The following is a 15,843-nucleotide window of genomic DNA, read 5'->3' on the forward strand; positions in this document are numbered from 1 at the left end:
AAAAATAATTTCTAACATAACCGCTAGAATCGTTGTTATCGTCTTCCATATTTTTTATAAAAAATGATTTAACAACTTCCTATTTCCTACATATAAAATCGATGAAAATCTATTTGACTTATTTTAATATTTATACGAAATATTGAATTAATATTAAATCGTCTTTTTAAATCTTTCCAAGGTCTACAGTGATTGGTTAGTTCTATCCTGTTTAAACCAATCATAAGCAATCCGTTCGAAGGTGAATATAATGATACAAGTTAGAAAATTACCGTGAGAAAATAAATCTGATGTACGATGTAATACATTTAATGTATTATTCATACGTTACTTAACGTTATAATATCAGGTGTATTATTTCTCATTTAAAACATACTTTGATCGATATGTACATGTCTTTGTTAGTATAAAGCTTAACTCCATGAAAAAAAAAAAAAAAACGTTTTGTTATTGTCTTAATATTTTACATACAAGAGTATTTTTACATAATAATGGACCGAAAATATGACATTAAAAGTGAACATCAATACTATTCGGGAGAATATTCAATTAGAACTATTTCAAATGATAATTTGGAATTTTGGATGACACGACTTCCGAAATCATTAAAAAATGTATCCATTATATATCTCGCTATACCCGGTAAGTTCAAATATTTTTTATGTTTATATAACATTGATAAAAATTATTTTAATTCATTTATTTATGATTTTGTTATATTATATACGATCTTGTTTTTATTGTATATATATGTGTGTTATATTCTATTACATACACTTTTGTGTGTGTGTGTGTGTACGTACATATATAAAAATATGGGAAAACAAATATATTAAACATTATTATTGATATCTTTATATATTAATGTGCGTTATGAAAAGAAGCACCTTTTGATTTTGTTTTCAAAAAATAGCATGATTAATATTAATCACGATAGCAAAGCACGATACACAATTTGCTATAAACGAAATATACGTTACATATTTTTTGTACACTTCCTTAAACACAAAAAAAAATATATATATATATATAGTTAAATCGTAATTATAAGAACTGTGTGAGAAACACGAGACACTCTCAAGGTTATTCTTCACAGGTTCGCATAATACGATGACTTATACCATAGAACGACGTAACGAAGTAGGGCCTGATGAGCCTGCATACATCAGAGCATTGGGTCGTTATTGTTCGATTTTTTCAAAGCCTGTCATTTTTAATTGGTCTGTTACACAAAAGAACAATGTAAGGGAACAACTGAATGGTGGAATAAGATATTTGGATTTACGAGTTGCTACGAAAACAAGGGACGACAATATTTATTTTCTTCACGGTTTGTATGGATCAGAGGTCACCAAGCCATTAGAGGATATTGTACGTTGGTTAAATTATCACACAAACGAAGTTATCATTTTAGATTTCCAACATTTTTACAATTTTTCGGATAGAAATCATCGTCGTCTTGTTGCGATAATAAATGACATTTTTCGTGAGAAATTATGTCCGACGTTTTCCTCTTTCGATCATATGTCTTTGAATTGGCTTGCTTCGAAAAGGTATCAAGTTTTTGTCATTTATAGAAACGTTTACGCGATGAATCATGCGAATTTATGGCCAAGCGATCTCTGGCCTACTCCTTGGCCAAATACCGTATTTGTCGATCAACTCGTAGATTTTTTAAACGATAAACTTCAAAAACGTTCACCCGATATCGCTTTAATATCGCAATGTCTCTTAACTCCTAATATATCGTACGTTATGAAACATCTGTGTGGAAATTTACAGTCAGATTTAGCGCCAATATGTCAAAAGGCGATTCTTGGTTGGATAAGTCAACACAAATCTGGGTCTAATGGTTTAAACATCGTTATATCTGATTTCATATCCGATAAAAATTATTTATTTCCAAAGACAGTTGTTCAAACTAACCTAAAACTTTTAAAAGATTTGTAGATTTGTTTAAACTTTTATGATAAGAATAGATTCAAATTTATTCAAAGTAATTTTTAGAAACATTTTTTAGCAATGGATGGGTCTTTTAACTTTCTATGATAGTATAAATCCATTGGAAAGACATGTATTTCATATACATACGTATTATTTATATAATTACAATATATGATATTTACAATACTTATAAAATTCATTCAATGCTAACATGTATTAACACATAACAAATATGTAAATAATGAGCAAGGGAGGAGCATGATATTTCAAGTATGTTGTATTAAGTAATGCAGTTAATTTTTTTAAGTTATATATTAGAACATGATATAACATGACGGTAGAAAAAAGTTACTTACATATCTTCCGTATTTAAGAGTACTTGTTTTTCAGGCAAAATGCATACACCCCTTTCATGCACCTTTTATTCTATTAATAATATATGCTTTTATTTTGAATTAATGAAATGATTTTCAAAAAATGGTTCAATGAAAACAGTCTCTTAGTTATAATAAAAATTCAGCCTTATAGTAGTAACTTGGCTGTATTAGATAAAGCATACTCTGAGAATAATATGTATATTCAAAGCATAGAATTTCAATACAGACTTGTATTAAAATTTGTATATATTAATTTTTCTAATATTGATTTTAGTATGAAATCATTGTGTATAATTTGTTTAATGGAACTATATTTATCATACTAAAGTTTGTTGGTTTTAATTTTTGATATCTACAAAATAAATAGAAATGTAATTTATATTGTATATATGAAGAATAGAATGTAACATACAAATGATTATATAAGTTGATGTATACTGCTATTAATTGACAAGTATAAATATGAATTTATTTGCTTCTGGCTTTTTATAGCTAAAAAATCATATAGGTATATTTATATTGCCTGTGTTGTTAATATTGTACTTCACATATTAATTACATTCAGAACTTTTCTAAGATGTTATCGAGACAAGATATTGATAATATATCATACTTTAGATTGCTTTAAAAACGAGTAGCTCAAAAGTATTTTTCATTGCAAATAAGATAAAAGATATTTATCGGATATAAATATTGTGACTAATGACAACTAAGTGTATTATCTATAAAAAAAAAATTAGTGTTTTTTTAATGAATTTTTGATAAAATTAGGATAATAACTTTGAATTGTGTGAAAGTCTGATATGAAGGGGGACGCTGTTACAAAGTTCTTAAACACAATGCTAATTAAGCAAATCATTTTAACAATTTACTCACGGCTGTCTAGAACTTTCGTCACATGCAACAGTGACATCTGCATTGGGTCACAAAGCTTTTACTTTAAGTTGTTTCATTCTTGGTGCACGTTTCTTTGCTAATCTACGTTGCTCTTTTTCTTCCCACTTTCTTTGCTTATCAGGATCTTCATTTTGAAGAATTCTTTCTTTTTCAGCTCTTCTACGTTCTTCTCGTTTCTGTGCTGCGGCTTCAGCTCGTGCCGCGTGAGTTGTTTTTAAAAAGGCTTCCTCTACTCTGAGGCGATTTTTATCTGCTTTATTCTTACCCTATATAACGGTCAATAAGCTGTTAGTACATCGAATGAAGTTTTTACTTTGATAAATAATAAAATAAATAGAAGAATTGTAAACCTCTTTGGATAGCTTGAAACGTCGTAACTTATCCAATATGTAAAATGTAAGTTGAAGGAGAAGTTTTAGTTTCTCTTGACACTCTGGGCTAGCGGTGCGTCCTTTTATACTTATGTTTAGTCCGACTAGTAATATTTTTTTTACTTCAGGCATTGTTAACTGAGTAGTTTCTCTAGAAGTAATTTGATTTTTAGTGTAATATATTTAAAATTTTTTATTTATTTATATTTAAAAAATATTTTATTGCATACTTACGTTTGTTGTTTAAGCCCGCTATATTGATCACTAATGTGGATATAATCTATGTATGGTGCAAATTTGGCAAAAGCTTGTAGAACTCTAGTATCTAAAATAACTGAAGCTGTTTCAGTAATTTCTGGCATAACATAAAAGCCTGCTGGAAGTCCATATTTTTCTCCAGGTCGTTTTTCAGGGCAGTAAACACTAATGTCAGCCATATCTCTTGCTAAATGCATTGCAGTTCGTTTCGTGGCAATTGCTAATACAAAACTATCAACTTCATCTTTGGCAAAATCTACTCTTATATGTGCTTGGTCATTTTGTGGGCGTACTAATTGAGCTAATACTGCAATTAAGTCTTGTCTTTTAATTAATTTCAGTTCTATCAACATTGAATCACAGCCTACTCGACCCGAACAATACAAAGTATATTGTGACTCGCTTTCTTTGACCAAATCATTTTCAGATACATTTTCTATCAATTTTCCTGTATCACCTACAAGAGTAAAATTTTCTAACAAGAGTTGTCTGTGTTCTTGCAACCAACAATCTGCTATACGCGCATTCTTAGCACGTCCTGCAATATAGTTTATGCAATATACTAAGATTCCAACTACCATCAATATTTCCAGATAGAAACTATCCCATCTTGCACGCAAATGCAAAGGTACTTTAGTTATAGTAAGTGTAGATGGTTCATCACTTTTAGAACCTGCATTTCCACCAGTCACATCTAACCCTTCAAATTCTTCCTCGTCTTGAAAGTGATCAAATTCATTATCTCCATCCATAATAAGAACATCATCTTCTTCGAAATCTTCATTTAAATCTGCTTCTTTATGATGTTCCGTTATGTGATGAGAAGGAACTGCTGAATTTGGTCTCTCTTCTTCGAAATCTTCAAACTCTGCGAATTCATTATCTTCTGGAGGCTCTTCATGAAAATGTGCTGTGACCCATATATTTGCAGCAACCAACACTATGTGAATGATCACTAGCCACAATTTCATTTTCCCTGGAATCATAAAAGCAAAATGAATTTCATTGTAGATTCAAATTTTAGATTCAAATTTTAGATTCAAATTTATTTAAAAGTCAAATGAGATCGGATGATGTTTTTTAATATACATGCACGTATATAGATATATAATATCGAAAAATGTTAATTAACAATTCGACAAACTATTTTAACATTTAACAGGCAAGAACGTAGACGAGATTATCGAACAAAGAAAGAAAAGTTTCTGTCATCTTATTCCGTTATTTTACCGACTTTTGCTCATTAAATAAGAAAGCATACAATAGGCTATGTGCCCTATATCTCTTCACATTTATCTAGCTATCAAAGCTATCATTTACCTTAACTCCGTATGCGTCCGTAAAATTATATAATAAATCTTTGATTCTTCCGCATCGATTTAATTGATCAACTACATATGTAGCACAAAAACTTTCGTTCAGTTTCGCATTATAACTTTGTAAAACGCAGGTTTAGTGCTCAGGGAAGGTAGGTGACTTGCATGCCACGAATATAACTGCACGATATTTAACGTCATTTCCTTAACGTCGTTTGACGTGTACATAGTGTCCGTCTTCGAGTTAAGATTTGTCTCGATTTGTTTCGATTAAAAACGTTAGAGGGAAGAAGTTACACGAGCTGTCATTGGTTGGGTAGAAAATAACATTGTCGAGCTGGTCGGTAAAACAGTTGAACAGTTTGAAAATATATACATATAGTGGAGGAATAAATTTTCGCGCCTAGAGAAAAGGGACTACCGCGCATGCGTGAGATATCGATTTAGTAAGTCGAATGAGACAGAGAGAGCCTCAGTGCGCATACTCGGCGTTTACGAGTCTACTAATCCATTTTACATATCTATTGCCGCTGTCTGTTGTGTTACTTGAAAGCAGAGAAAGCCATGCCTTCGTTTCGTTTCATCTCAAGGATTCTACGTCGTGTATTTTCATCGCAATACGGCTGATATCGTCGCGTAAGTTTAAATATTAATGATCACTAAGTCGTTACATTATTGAAAGTCGATAATAACAGACGTAACGACAACACGAGTCGCGTGTTGACAGTGCGAGGGAGTCCCGGAGGCAAACAATGGATCAATACCGATACCTTGCAGAGAAGTATAATCTACGGACACGAAGCCGAAGAATCGTCGATCTCAGCTCCGTCTAACCTGTCTTTCAACCACATCCTGCTTCTTCGTTGCATTCAACGGGACAAATAAACTTCCTAAAAAGGTATGCACTCGTCGTAGAAATTTTTTCTCTTATTTTTACCTCTCGTCGCGATGTCAATTATTTCAAAAAAGTTGTCACGTAAAAGTACGTAAGTAAGAGTGTCCGTACAAAAAAGATATCATTGAAATGTAATGATTTAGTTGATAGTACGATACGCGTATGTCACTTTTTATTTCGGACATGATCATGACAAGGATCGACAGAAACGACATTTCATTTATCATCGAATAATGTTTCCTTTGTATCGAATTATTAAATTCGAATAATTGATCGTATTGACGTGGGAATGTTCCTTTTTTTTGTTCTTTCGATAGGTAAATTTTTCTCAACTCCACGTGTTTGGTCTTTCCTGCTTAAGTATGGATAAGCTCGACAATCAGTCGAAGAGTTCGAAAAAAAAATGTTCGAGATCGAGCGCAGGATCGGCAGATGTGGCGACCCAGTGCGTCCAGGTCGTTGTAAGATGCAGACCAATGGACGAAAAGGAAACAGCACGAAGCTATGTTCGTGTGGTCGACGTCATTCCGTCAAGAGGAGTGGTAGAGATTCGTCATCCTCGGGACGATCCGTCTACGGACAATGTCAAGGTCTTCACCTTCGACGCTGTCTACGATTGGCGTTCGACCCAGCAAGAACTTTATGAGGAAACTGTGAGACCTTTGGTTTCTTCGGTATTGGATGGTTTCAATGGCACCATTTTTGCTTACGGCCAGACTGGGACAGGTAAAACTTACACGATGGAAGGCTCAAAGATGGAACACGAAAAACGTGGCATAATACCAAGATCCTTCGAGCACATATTCAATCACATCGGCAGATCGGAGAACATGCAATATCTCGTGAGAGCGAGTTACTTGGAAATTTATCAGGAAGAGATACGCGATCTTCTTCATCGCGATCAGAGTCTTCGATTCGAGCTGAAAGAGAAACCTGAATCTGGTGTCTTCGTGAAAGATTTGTCAACAGCCGTTTGCAAGAGCGCAGCAGAGATTCAACGATTGATGAACGAAGGTAATCAAAATAGGACGATCGGTGCTACCAACATGAACGAGCACAGCTCCCGCTCTCACGCGATATTTTTGATCACCATCGAGATGGGATCCATTGGTGATAACGGCGGCATTAGAGTAGGTCGTTTGAATCTAGTCGATCTCGCTGGTAGCGAGAGACAAAGTAAAACCGGTGCGTCCGGTGAAAGACTGAAGGAAGCGAGTAAAATTAATTTAAGCCTTTCTGCTCTGGGTAACGTTATTTCGGCATTAGTCGATGGGAAAACTACTCATGTTCCTTACAGAGATTCCAAACTTACCAGATTGTTACAGGATTCTTTAGGGGGAAATTCGAAAACGATTATGGTCGCGAACATTGGCCCTGCCAGTTACAATTATGACGAAACACTTACGACTTTGCGTTATGCCAATCGCGCGAAGAACATTAAGAACAAGCCACGAATAAACGAAGATCCTAAGGATGCTCTTTTGAGACAGTATCAGGAAGAGATCGGTCGTTTGAAGGAGAAACTAGCTCAGAGGAGTATGGTACAACGTAAGAAGAGGAAAACGAAGAAGAAAAGAGAAGACGATCTTGCGGATTCGGAGTCAGATGCGGAGGATAGTAAAGGAGAGGACAATAACAAGACCATCGAAGTTGATAAGAAATTGATAGCTGAGCAACTGAGAGCCGAGAAACAAGAGACTGAGAACCTTATAACGAGAATAAAAGATTTAGAGAGCAAAATGTTGTGCGGTGGGAAGAATATTATAGATCATACGAACGAACAACAAAGAGCATTGGAACAAAAGGCCGCAGAGATTGCCGAGCGTAAGAAGCGCGAAGTCGAGATGCAACAAAAGCTCGAAGACGAGGAATTAACTATGGTCGGTGTACGAGAAACATATACGACCTTGCAGCAGGAGGTAGACGTCAAATCGAGAAAATTGAGGAAATGTTTTACCAAATTGCAAGCATTGAAGCAAGAATTGGATGACGTGACCAATGATTTTAACAGAGATAGACGTGATTTGGAACAAACGCAGCATGAATTAATGAAGGAGCTCAAACTGAAATATTTGATAATTGAAAACTTTATTCCCGAAGAAGAGAAGAACAAGATATTATCGAGGATACATTTCGACGAGGAAGAAGACTGTTGGATTTTGAAAAATCCGGAAGCATCGAATATTGAAACGATAAAACGTCCTACGTCGGTTCCCGGAGCACGTCGACCAATTTCCGAATATGCTCGAATTGCTTTAGCAATGGGACGTGGATGCCGTTATGCCGGAGAAAATATTTTGAATTTAGATCTGGACATGCCAGCTAGAACCACTTTGGATTATCACGGACCAGCTATCGCGCCAACCATTCAAGCTGTGCTCGAAGAGGCTCTTCGAGACGAAGGAGACATCGATGTTGATGCTTCGAACGCAAAATTACGCTCCAAGCCACGATTACAATCGGCAAGGATCAGGCCAAGAAGCGTTCCGAAGATGCAACAAATCCCGACTCCCGTTTATCCGAAAACTAGAGGACTCGTACCTAAATAGTCGTCGCTTTTCTTCGTGTTCTTTCGTTCTCGTCCTCTTGTGGCTCTCTGTAAAGAAAAGTGTAAATATTTGATGAACTGCGCGTCCTGTGCTTCTATTTAATTCTTCGCGATGCGCTCGCCTAATCTCTTTCTCTTTCTATCTCTTTTTCTCTCATTGGAAAAAAAAAAAAAAAAAAAAAGGAAGAAAGGAAGGCACGAACGAGCCGGAATCTTTGGAACCTAGTCATTGTGCAATTATTAAGTAGTTAGCAGACATTGATATTTCGATGAATTATTTGTTGTAACAATAAAGCACGAGAAGCATATAGTCGTTTTTGCTCGCGCATTTATCTTCGCTTAAACGGCACATTTTTTTCTTTCAATTATCATTCTATTAAACCACGAAGATAAATTTTCAATGTTTACTTATATACAAACGAGAACAGTACAAGATTGAAACTACGAAAATAAATGATTCATTTTTATGTATTTTCTCATCGTCTTACAATCATTCTTTTCTAGTGATTACGATTAATTCCTTTTCGACATGATTCGTAATCATTTTAAATGTTACATTTTTACAAGTCGTTTGTTTGTTTGTCCGCTGCTGTGTTTATGTCGATACGTTGTTAACGTTTATTTATTTATTTATTTATTTTTCTTTTTTTTATGGCATCAGCATTTTTTCAGATTTCTCCGGTACAATGTTTATCTGCTTTCTCTGTAACGTCTAAAAAATGATAGTAATAAGAATCGAAATAAAATGAAACTTAAATGGACGTCTTATCTTATCGGATAATATAACACATAGATTATTTTTTTTAACATACTGCAATTGATAATAACAATAACAATAATATATACATATATATATATGAATATATATATATATATATATATATATATATATATTAATGTACGAAATATATATTTTTTAATTAGTAATATTGAAATATTTTGCAAAACATATATGTGTAGATATATTTTGCACAGTTCAATATAACACACTGCATTATTACTTACTCTTTTACCACGTAGGACGTATCGATCGAGCACATACACAGTAATATGAAACACATTCATTCATACATGTTCACTTTTCTTGTACAATTTTCACGTTGAAACGATAGTAGTATTTGCGCGATTTTTTCGTGATAGGATAAAGCGATAAAAAAAGAAAAATAATTTTAATAGATACGCGTATAAAAAAGAACAATGTTATGATGAGAATACTTCAAAATCACAAGTGACGAAAAAATGAAGTCTTCATCGGAAAGTAGTAACGCAGGCAAAACGCATTGGTTTTTTTTATATTTATACAATGGACAAAATTGGAAATTTGTTGGTAAATAAAAAGTTCTGTGGCCGTATTAACATAAATATACGGATAATAATGTTCTCTCTTCTGAAATTAAAACTTCCGACATTTTGATCATAAAACATTGTAAAAGATTATCTTGATAATCCTATTCCGAGTTAGTTGAAAGTACTTGCAAAAACATTTAGGAATAAAAAGATACTGTTTTGATCGAGTATCGATGATTCGTATAAAATTAGTTAATGGTTTTCTTTTATCGACACACGCGCTAGCATATTATACAATGAAGTCTTTAATAGAAACGTTGCTGTTGCGCGTATGCACCATACGGTTGTTGCGGTTGTTGAGGTGATTGTTGTTGAGGATAACCGGATGGATGACCACCTGGTGGACCACCGTAACCAGTAGAAGCACCATATCCTTGCTGTGGAGAGTATTGATTTTGTGGCACGGTCGACGGACCATATTGATTTTGATTACTCATGTTACTATATCCTTGATAATTATAACCATTGTCCATGTAATTCTGATTAGAACCAAAAACTTGCGGTTGAGGTGGATAATTCGGAAATTGTTGATTAGGTACGTTTGGATAAGTTAATGGTGGAGCTTGTGGTCGCGGTGGCTGATTAGTTGATGGGTCATAACTTTGATTATAAAAGTTTTGCATTGGAGCTATCGACGATGAAGTATGATCCATCATCTTCGAACCTGACGATCTTTGTTCTGAATTTTCACTGGCGAAGTTTATATGTGATTTTGGTACGTATTTGTTTGGAAGATCACCCATGATATTTGCTATTAAACGTTTAGTTTCGTTTAGAATCGCATTGGGATCATTAGATTTCGCGATATCCGAAGTTCTCGTTGCTGGTGATCGTGAACGCGAACGCGAACGCGAACGTGATCTAGACCACGAGCGAGGCGAATTCGAAATCGATTTCGAAAAAGCACGTGTCCTTTTTTTGGCTTTCTCACTTTCATTCACATTTTTATCGGCTGCTTTGTAAATGTCTTCGAAAGTATAATCGTCGTCATCGTCCGATAATTCTAATTTCACTTTAGATTTATCCTCGTCTTTCTTTTGTTGCTGTTGTTCTTCCTCATCGTCGTTAGCAAACATATCTAACTTAGGTACCCATTTGTTTTCTTCATCCGATGGATTCTGATTTCCTTTACGCGTAGAGAACGGCGAGGCTTTTCTATTCGTCTTGCTCGTTGACATTTCGAGCAGTTCAGGGGTAGGTGATTTTTTTGATAAGGATATACTAGAAGGTACCACGACGCTTAAATTAACGAATGCTCTTAATTTTTCTACTCTGGGTAAATCGGTTGCTTCTAACTTTTTAAGGAAATTTATAAGACCGTGCTGTTCGTGGGTGCTTAGATCTTTGAAATTTTGTAAGAGCGTCTTTAAATCTGCGTCCGATAAATTTTCCATTCTTGAAACTTGATCCATCGTGTCGGTTAACGTCGAAGTTACTAAAGTTGATGCGGACGTGGACGTACTACTTTGAAAGGTGCCTGTAATTCCAGTCGTGATACCACTTGTAACACTACCAGTTACGCCGGTACTACCACTTGCTAAACCTTTCACAAAGTCAGCGGTGGTAACAGGCTTGTCCGAATGTTTCGATGCTTCCGCCATACCAACTACCGCATTTATCAATGTTTCTAATTCTTCCTGAGACACATTCGATCTGCCTTGCGCAACAAGAGCAGCAGCGATTTGTTGAGCTATCGCAACTTTGTCTACGGTTCCTACGCCAGGAACGGTGACTGGTTCGGAATTAATTGGTGGTGTAACCATTTCTAGGTTAACGGGTCTAGGATATACAGTTCTTCCACTCATAAAATTACTAGTTCTACTCGCTTCGAGAAGCTCATGTTTTTTCTTCTTTTCCTCTTCCATCTTCTTCTTACTTTCAGTTGCTTTGTGTAATAATTGCGCTATGTTTTGTATTGCTGTCTTTGTTGGCGCGATGGCCATTTTTTCTATCATGCCAGCAAAAAGCTGCCCTTTCAGTTTCTCTTTAACCGTTTCGAATAGGACGCTCACTTCTTCGTCGTAAAGCAATTCCTCAGCGGAATTGGGCTTCGCTTTCTCGGCGGCTAATGCTCGTGATAAAAGTGACACTATTTTAGGGCCTAGGGAGCCTAATTGACCCTCGAGAGCTGTCAGAAGCCGCAATAAACCTACCACTTCTAAATCTTCGCTAAGTACTTCTTCCTTTTGCGGTGGGCTTGGTGATTTGTCTTTTACGGGATACGGTGTCGCGTAATGGATAGGTCTCGTACGTGGTGCAATTCGAGAATAATAACTACGATACATACTACTTTTTCCTCGTGAATAGGAAGAATAAACGTAGTCTCTTTCTCGTGGATCGTGACGATCGTAATAATCTGTTTTTATCGTTTTCGTACCTACGTATTCGACTTCATCGTCACTCTCAATACGATGTCTGTTACGTTTCGAGGGAGGCGATCTTTCGCGTCTACTCGAAGGTGGAATCCATTTTTCTGGAGGCTTCTCTTCTGATAATTCCAATCGTTTTCTGATTTCTTCTTTCCTTTGTTGTAATTGATCATTGTGAATCTCGCGCATTCGTTTGTTCCAAAATTCGATCCATTCGGGTTTGAAGTCGTGTTTGCTCGGGTCTTTGCCCTCGGCTTGCAATTCTTTGTACCGTCTGTTCCAAAACTTCTTCCACTCGTCTGGATAAGAAGGATGTTTCTCTGGATTCTTTTCGTGAAATTTTAGTGCACGATCGAGTGTCTCCTCGGCTCGTCTGATTTGTTCTCGATACTTGTCCCACTTGTCGCGTTCTCGAAGTGGTTCCAACGAACGCGATCGTGATCGAGAACGCGAACGTGAACGCGAACGCGAACGATCACGAGAGTATCGTGATCTAGTACGATACTTGCTACTCTTGTCCGATACACTACTTCTTCTACCACGAATGGGGGAACGTGATCTTGAACGCGAAGGCGATGGGCTGCTTGATATGCTTGATAATGATGAAAGGGACTTCGTCTCGTCTGACGGACGTTTAGGAGATTTTTTTAAATTTTCCGTGTTTTTTTCACTGGGTTTACGTAAATTTAATTTGTCCTTGGTAAGAATTCGTATCTTGAAAACCCTAAAAATGTTTTAAAAACATAATATTTTAAATGATTATGCGATGGAATATAATATTAGTAGCTTTGTCCCGTATGTTTGACCTATCTTACAAAGTTATAGACAACTCACGATTTTGTAACATCTTGCTTAGATTCTGTTTTCTTCGGAGATGATCTTTCTTGTTTCTTCTCTTCCTTTTTAAATTTGCCATCTGTTTTCTCTTCGGGTGATTGAGAATCTTAATACCAGAAATTAAGTTTTGATATCATAGCATAAATCAACACACTAAGTTTGATAATTATAAAAGAACTTTATATTGTATACTCACCTTTTTTATTACCACTATTACCAGCAATTTCAGCCATCTTTTCTTCAAAGTTTGTCACCCATCTCACATCGTAAACTTCCATTAATGTTAACTCAGGTGTTTCCCTGTATGTAGGAAACAACCATTTTGATTGTAAGGTAATATCAGATAACTTATTTTAATCAATTGTTACAATTTTTTTTGAAGCGTTTCTATTGATTTTATACATAATATAATACAGAACATACTTATAGATTTTCATCCCATCTTTACTTTACATTTAAGTAAAACATGTTTTATTTAAATGTTGTATAAATGTGGGATATTGTTAAGAGGAAACAGAATTTAATATACACTTAAGGTACATAGAATTAAAAATATATACCAACTTACCTAAAATGATAGTCTTGATATACCCTTTTGATATATTGCATTTTATTTTTTTCAAATTGATTCTTGTCTACTAATTGCGGCTGTAGTCTTCCAAATCGTTCTTCAATTTTTTTTGCTGCTAACACTGATATTTCGTTGGCTCCACGTTTGTAATTAGGAGTACGCGGTAATTCTGTAATTGCTCGCGATATTGTTGGAAAATGCCTATTCAAATATGTTATCCGATGATTGTAACTGGTAATATGAGCCATCACAGTCCGTGGATCACCACGTTTATCACACAAAACACAAGTATAACTGGGTTCGCAGGAATCATTGTCCACAAGTTCAAGTAAATATTCAAGACCAACAAGCGGCGAACTTCTATGGCGATCTAAACTCACTTGAATCGTCGTCGTTCTTGTTAATTGATCTTCCATTCCTGGTGGTACTGGTTCACCGGGAGCCAAAGCATCCGTAATGGCAGTTGATTGTACAGGAGCAGTTGCTTTCGCGATATCAGAACGTTTCGACCATAGTAACACGGGGTATGGCCATTCGTCCAACTTAATTTTATGACGATTACACGAATTATGACTTATCAATTTATGTGCTCCAAACAGAGCAATGTTACAAATGTGACACCATATGTCACCATCATCGGTTTTGGAATACACAGGTCTGAGTGTGCCATCTTCAGCAGTTACACTGCTTCGCATTAAGCGTTTCCGATCATGTTCTTCCTGTAGAAGATAAATATCGTGTCAAAAACACTAATCTTTTACAAATTTAAAAAAACATATTACAAATATGTGGTTATCAATTAAATTTAATTCTTGCAATAGATTTCAATTTATTTACTTATTTTATTAGTTCGTTCTCATTAATTTGTTATAAAACTTACACTTATTATTCTGTAATTGTTTTAACACTGGATCAGTGATAGATTTTCATTACCTTTTCCTTATCTTCTTCTGAAAGATGAGAAGGATTACGCCCTTCTATATCAAGATCATCAAAATTCTGCATAGTTGATCCACGAATAGAAAGATCACCCATTACACACTTTCTGAAAGTATCAAAGCGATATACAAATGAATACAGAAGAGATAAAACATTAAGATCGGTAAGAATTTTTACACAACTTTATAAAACTTACAAAATAAAGACTTATAGGATAATACAAACGTAAGACTCTGAATATTATTTATACTGGAGTATTTATATAAAACTCCAGTTACTTACCGATAAAGCAATTTGCTTTTGCTTTAACAACGTGTTCTTTCTTCAGGAACCACAAATACCACAAAACAATTAACTAAGTAAATAACATAAGAACCGTCACTAGCAATGCAAAGTTAAGATTCACTAACTTTGCAAACTGTATATAAGTAAAATTTCGTTGTCTTGTAGACAACATTTAAGAAAAAAGACAAAGATGTCATCTTTATTTAAGATCTGTATCTATGTTTAAAAAGATAAAGATGTCATAAAGATGCCACTGACGATATACGATGAGCAATACTGTGAACATCGACATAGGAATATATATATCAACAGTATAGAAATCAATTATGCAATTAAAAGATGGTTTTCATTGATAATGGCTATACAAATAGAATATGTTATAATAGTATAGAACGCAATTTATATTTTGTGTCAGATGAGACAGGTGATACACTGGAAGGTATTTAAGGCACATAGATCCTAGTAAATGAGAGGTTATATTTTCACTGGAACAAGATAATTTAAGATTATCGAAACTAATGTCGTAATTACACCAGCTTTAAGTATACTATTCATGCATCATTGGCCAGTAGTATAAAAAAAGTTCATCAGCTACAGTCGAGTAGCTATTTCTCAGCAGTCCAGCCCGACGATCCTGCATATCGTCCCTGTCGATATTACTAATTTGGATTGTTTTCTTTGTTTTTTTTACCTGGAATGTTATTAAAGGAAACTTTTTTTCACTTACCAAACTATGATTTCAAGAAGTTCCCAATAATTTCTTCGTTAATGGTTATATTCTTTGATATCTTATTTGATAAAAAAAAATTCCACATTTAACAAAATGCGCATGCTTACATATGTATAATTGTACGTAGGTGTATGTATATCATAAGATCGACGCTTTCAG

General features: G+C 34.8%; 4 protein-coding genes across 8 annotated transcripts; 2 read left to right on the top strand and 2 right to left on the bottom strand.

Annotated features, from left to right (window-relative positions):
* Positions 1-14: 14 nt before the first annotated feature.
* LOC122631672 (PI-PLC X domain-containing protein 3) lies at positions 15-2,648 on the top strand. Its single transcript, XM_043817642.1, has 3 exons — positions 15-241; positions 475-642; positions 1,097-2,648. The coding sequence occupies exons 2-3, from the start codon at positions 492-494 to the stop codon at positions 1,948-1,950; spliced, it is 1,005 nt and encodes a 334-aa protein (XP_043673577.1). The 5' UTR covers positions 15-241; positions 475-491; the 3' UTR covers positions 1,951-2,648.
* LOC122631669 (PAT complex subunit CCDC47) lies at positions 2,059-5,343 on the bottom strand. The gene is made up of 4 exons (XM_043817637.1): positions 5,168-5,343; positions 3,824-4,823; positions 3,569-3,740; positions 2,059-3,484 (listed from the first exon to the last, which is right to left on the bottom strand). Exons 2-4 carry the CDS (start codon positions 4,816-4,818, stop codon positions 3,245-3,247), a joined length of 1,407 nt encoding a protein of 468 aa, XP_043673572.1. The 5' UTR covers positions 4,819-4,823; positions 5,168-5,343; the 3' UTR covers positions 2,059-3,244.
* A 300-nt stretch (positions 5,344-5,643) lies between these two features.
* LOC122631662 (kinesin-like protein KIF3B) lies at positions 5,644-9,077 on the top strand. Of its 3 annotated transcripts, none has more exons than XM_043817621.1 (3): positions 5,644-5,799; positions 5,891-6,061; positions 6,376-9,077. In XM_043817621.1, exon 3 carries the CDS (start codon positions 6,421-6,423, stop codon positions 8,605-8,607), a length of 2,187 nt encoding a protein of 728 aa, XP_043673556.1. In that variant the 5' UTR covers positions 5,644-5,799; positions 5,891-6,061; positions 6,376-6,420; the 3' UTR covers positions 8,608-9,077. The 3 variants fall into 3 exon arrangements, with proteins under 3 accessions (XP_043673556.1, XP_043673557.1, XP_043673558.1); XM_043817622.1 differs by having other exon boundaries at positions 5,667-5,799; positions 5,859-6,061; XM_043817623.1 differs by having other exon boundaries at positions 5,672-5,799; positions 5,877-6,061.
* An 881-nt stretch (positions 9,078-9,958) lies between these two features.
* LOC122631660 (uncharacterized protein CG7065-like) lies at positions 9,959-15,836 on the bottom strand. 3 transcript variants are annotated; one of them, XM_043817616.1, is made up of 7 exons: positions 15,682-15,836; positions 14,952-15,601; positions 14,664-14,775; positions 13,728-14,449; positions 13,356-13,459; positions 13,157-13,265; positions 9,959-13,046 (listed from the first exon to the last, which is right to left on the bottom strand). In XM_043817616.1, exons 3-7 carry the CDS (start codon positions 14,763-14,765, stop codon positions 10,199-10,201), a joined length of 3,885 nt encoding a protein of 1,294 aa, XP_043673551.1. In that variant the 5' UTR covers positions 14,766-14,775; positions 14,952-15,601; positions 15,682-15,836; the 3' UTR covers positions 9,959-10,198. The 3 variants fall into 3 exon arrangements, with proteins under 3 accessions (XP_043673551.1, XP_043673554.1, XP_043673552.1); XM_043817619.1 differs by lacking the exon at positions 14,952-15,601; XM_043817617.1 differs by having other exon boundaries at positions 14,952-15,836.
* Between the last annotated feature and the right edge of the window lie 7 nt (positions 15,837-15,843).

This window comes from Vespula pensylvanica, chromosome 9, assembly GCF_014466175.1.
Source record: "Vespula pensylvanica isolate Volc-1 chromosome 9, ASM1446617v1, whole genome shotgun sequence".
In the NCBI taxonomy this organism is placed as follows: Eukaryota; Metazoa; Arthropoda; class Insecta; order Hymenoptera; family Vespidae; genus Vespula; species Vespula pensylvanica.

What these genes read in the sequence shown, in the direction of transcription:
- LOC122631669 (XM_043817637.1), bottom strand. Translation starts at nt 4,818, where the DNA reads ATGAAATTGTGGCTAGTGATCATTCACATAGTGTTGGTTGCTGCAAAT. An exon ending in AGCGGGCTTAAACAACAAAC is followed by an intron (nt 3,741 to 3,823) that starts GTAAGTATGCAA and finishes AATTACTTCTAG; the next exon opens with AGAAACTACTCAGTTAACAA. An exon ending in GTTTCAAGCTATCCAAAGAG is followed by an intron (nt 3,485 to 3,568) that starts GTTTACAATTCT and finishes ACCGTTATATAG; the next exon opens with GGTAAGAATAAAGCAGATAA.
- LOC122631662 (XM_043817621.1), top strand. Translation starts at nt 6,421, where the DNA reads ATGGATAAGCTCGACAATCAGTCGAAGAGTTCGAAAAAAAAATGTTCG.
- LOC122631660 (XM_043817619.1), bottom strand. Translation starts at nt 14,765, where the DNA reads ATGGGTGATCTTTCTATTCGTGGATCAACTATGCAGAATTTTGATGAT. An exon ending in CAGAAGAAGATAAGGAAAAG is followed by an intron (nt 14,450 to 14,663) that starts GTAATGAAAATC and finishes TATCTTCTACAG; the next exon opens with GAAGAACATGATCGGAAACG. An exon ending in TATCAAGACTATCATTTTAG is followed by an intron (nt 13,460 to 13,727) that starts GTAAGTTGGTAT and finishes TCCTACATACAG; the next exon opens with GGAAACACCTGAGTTAACAT.
- LOC122631672 (XM_043817642.1), top strand. Translation starts at nt 492, where the DNA reads ATGGACCGAAAATATGACATTAAAAGTGAACATCAATACTATTCGGGA. An exon ending in TATATATCTCGCTATACCCG is followed by an intron (nt 643 to 1,096) that starts GTAAGTTCAAAT and finishes TATTCTTCACAG; the next exon opens with GTTCGCATAATACGATGACT.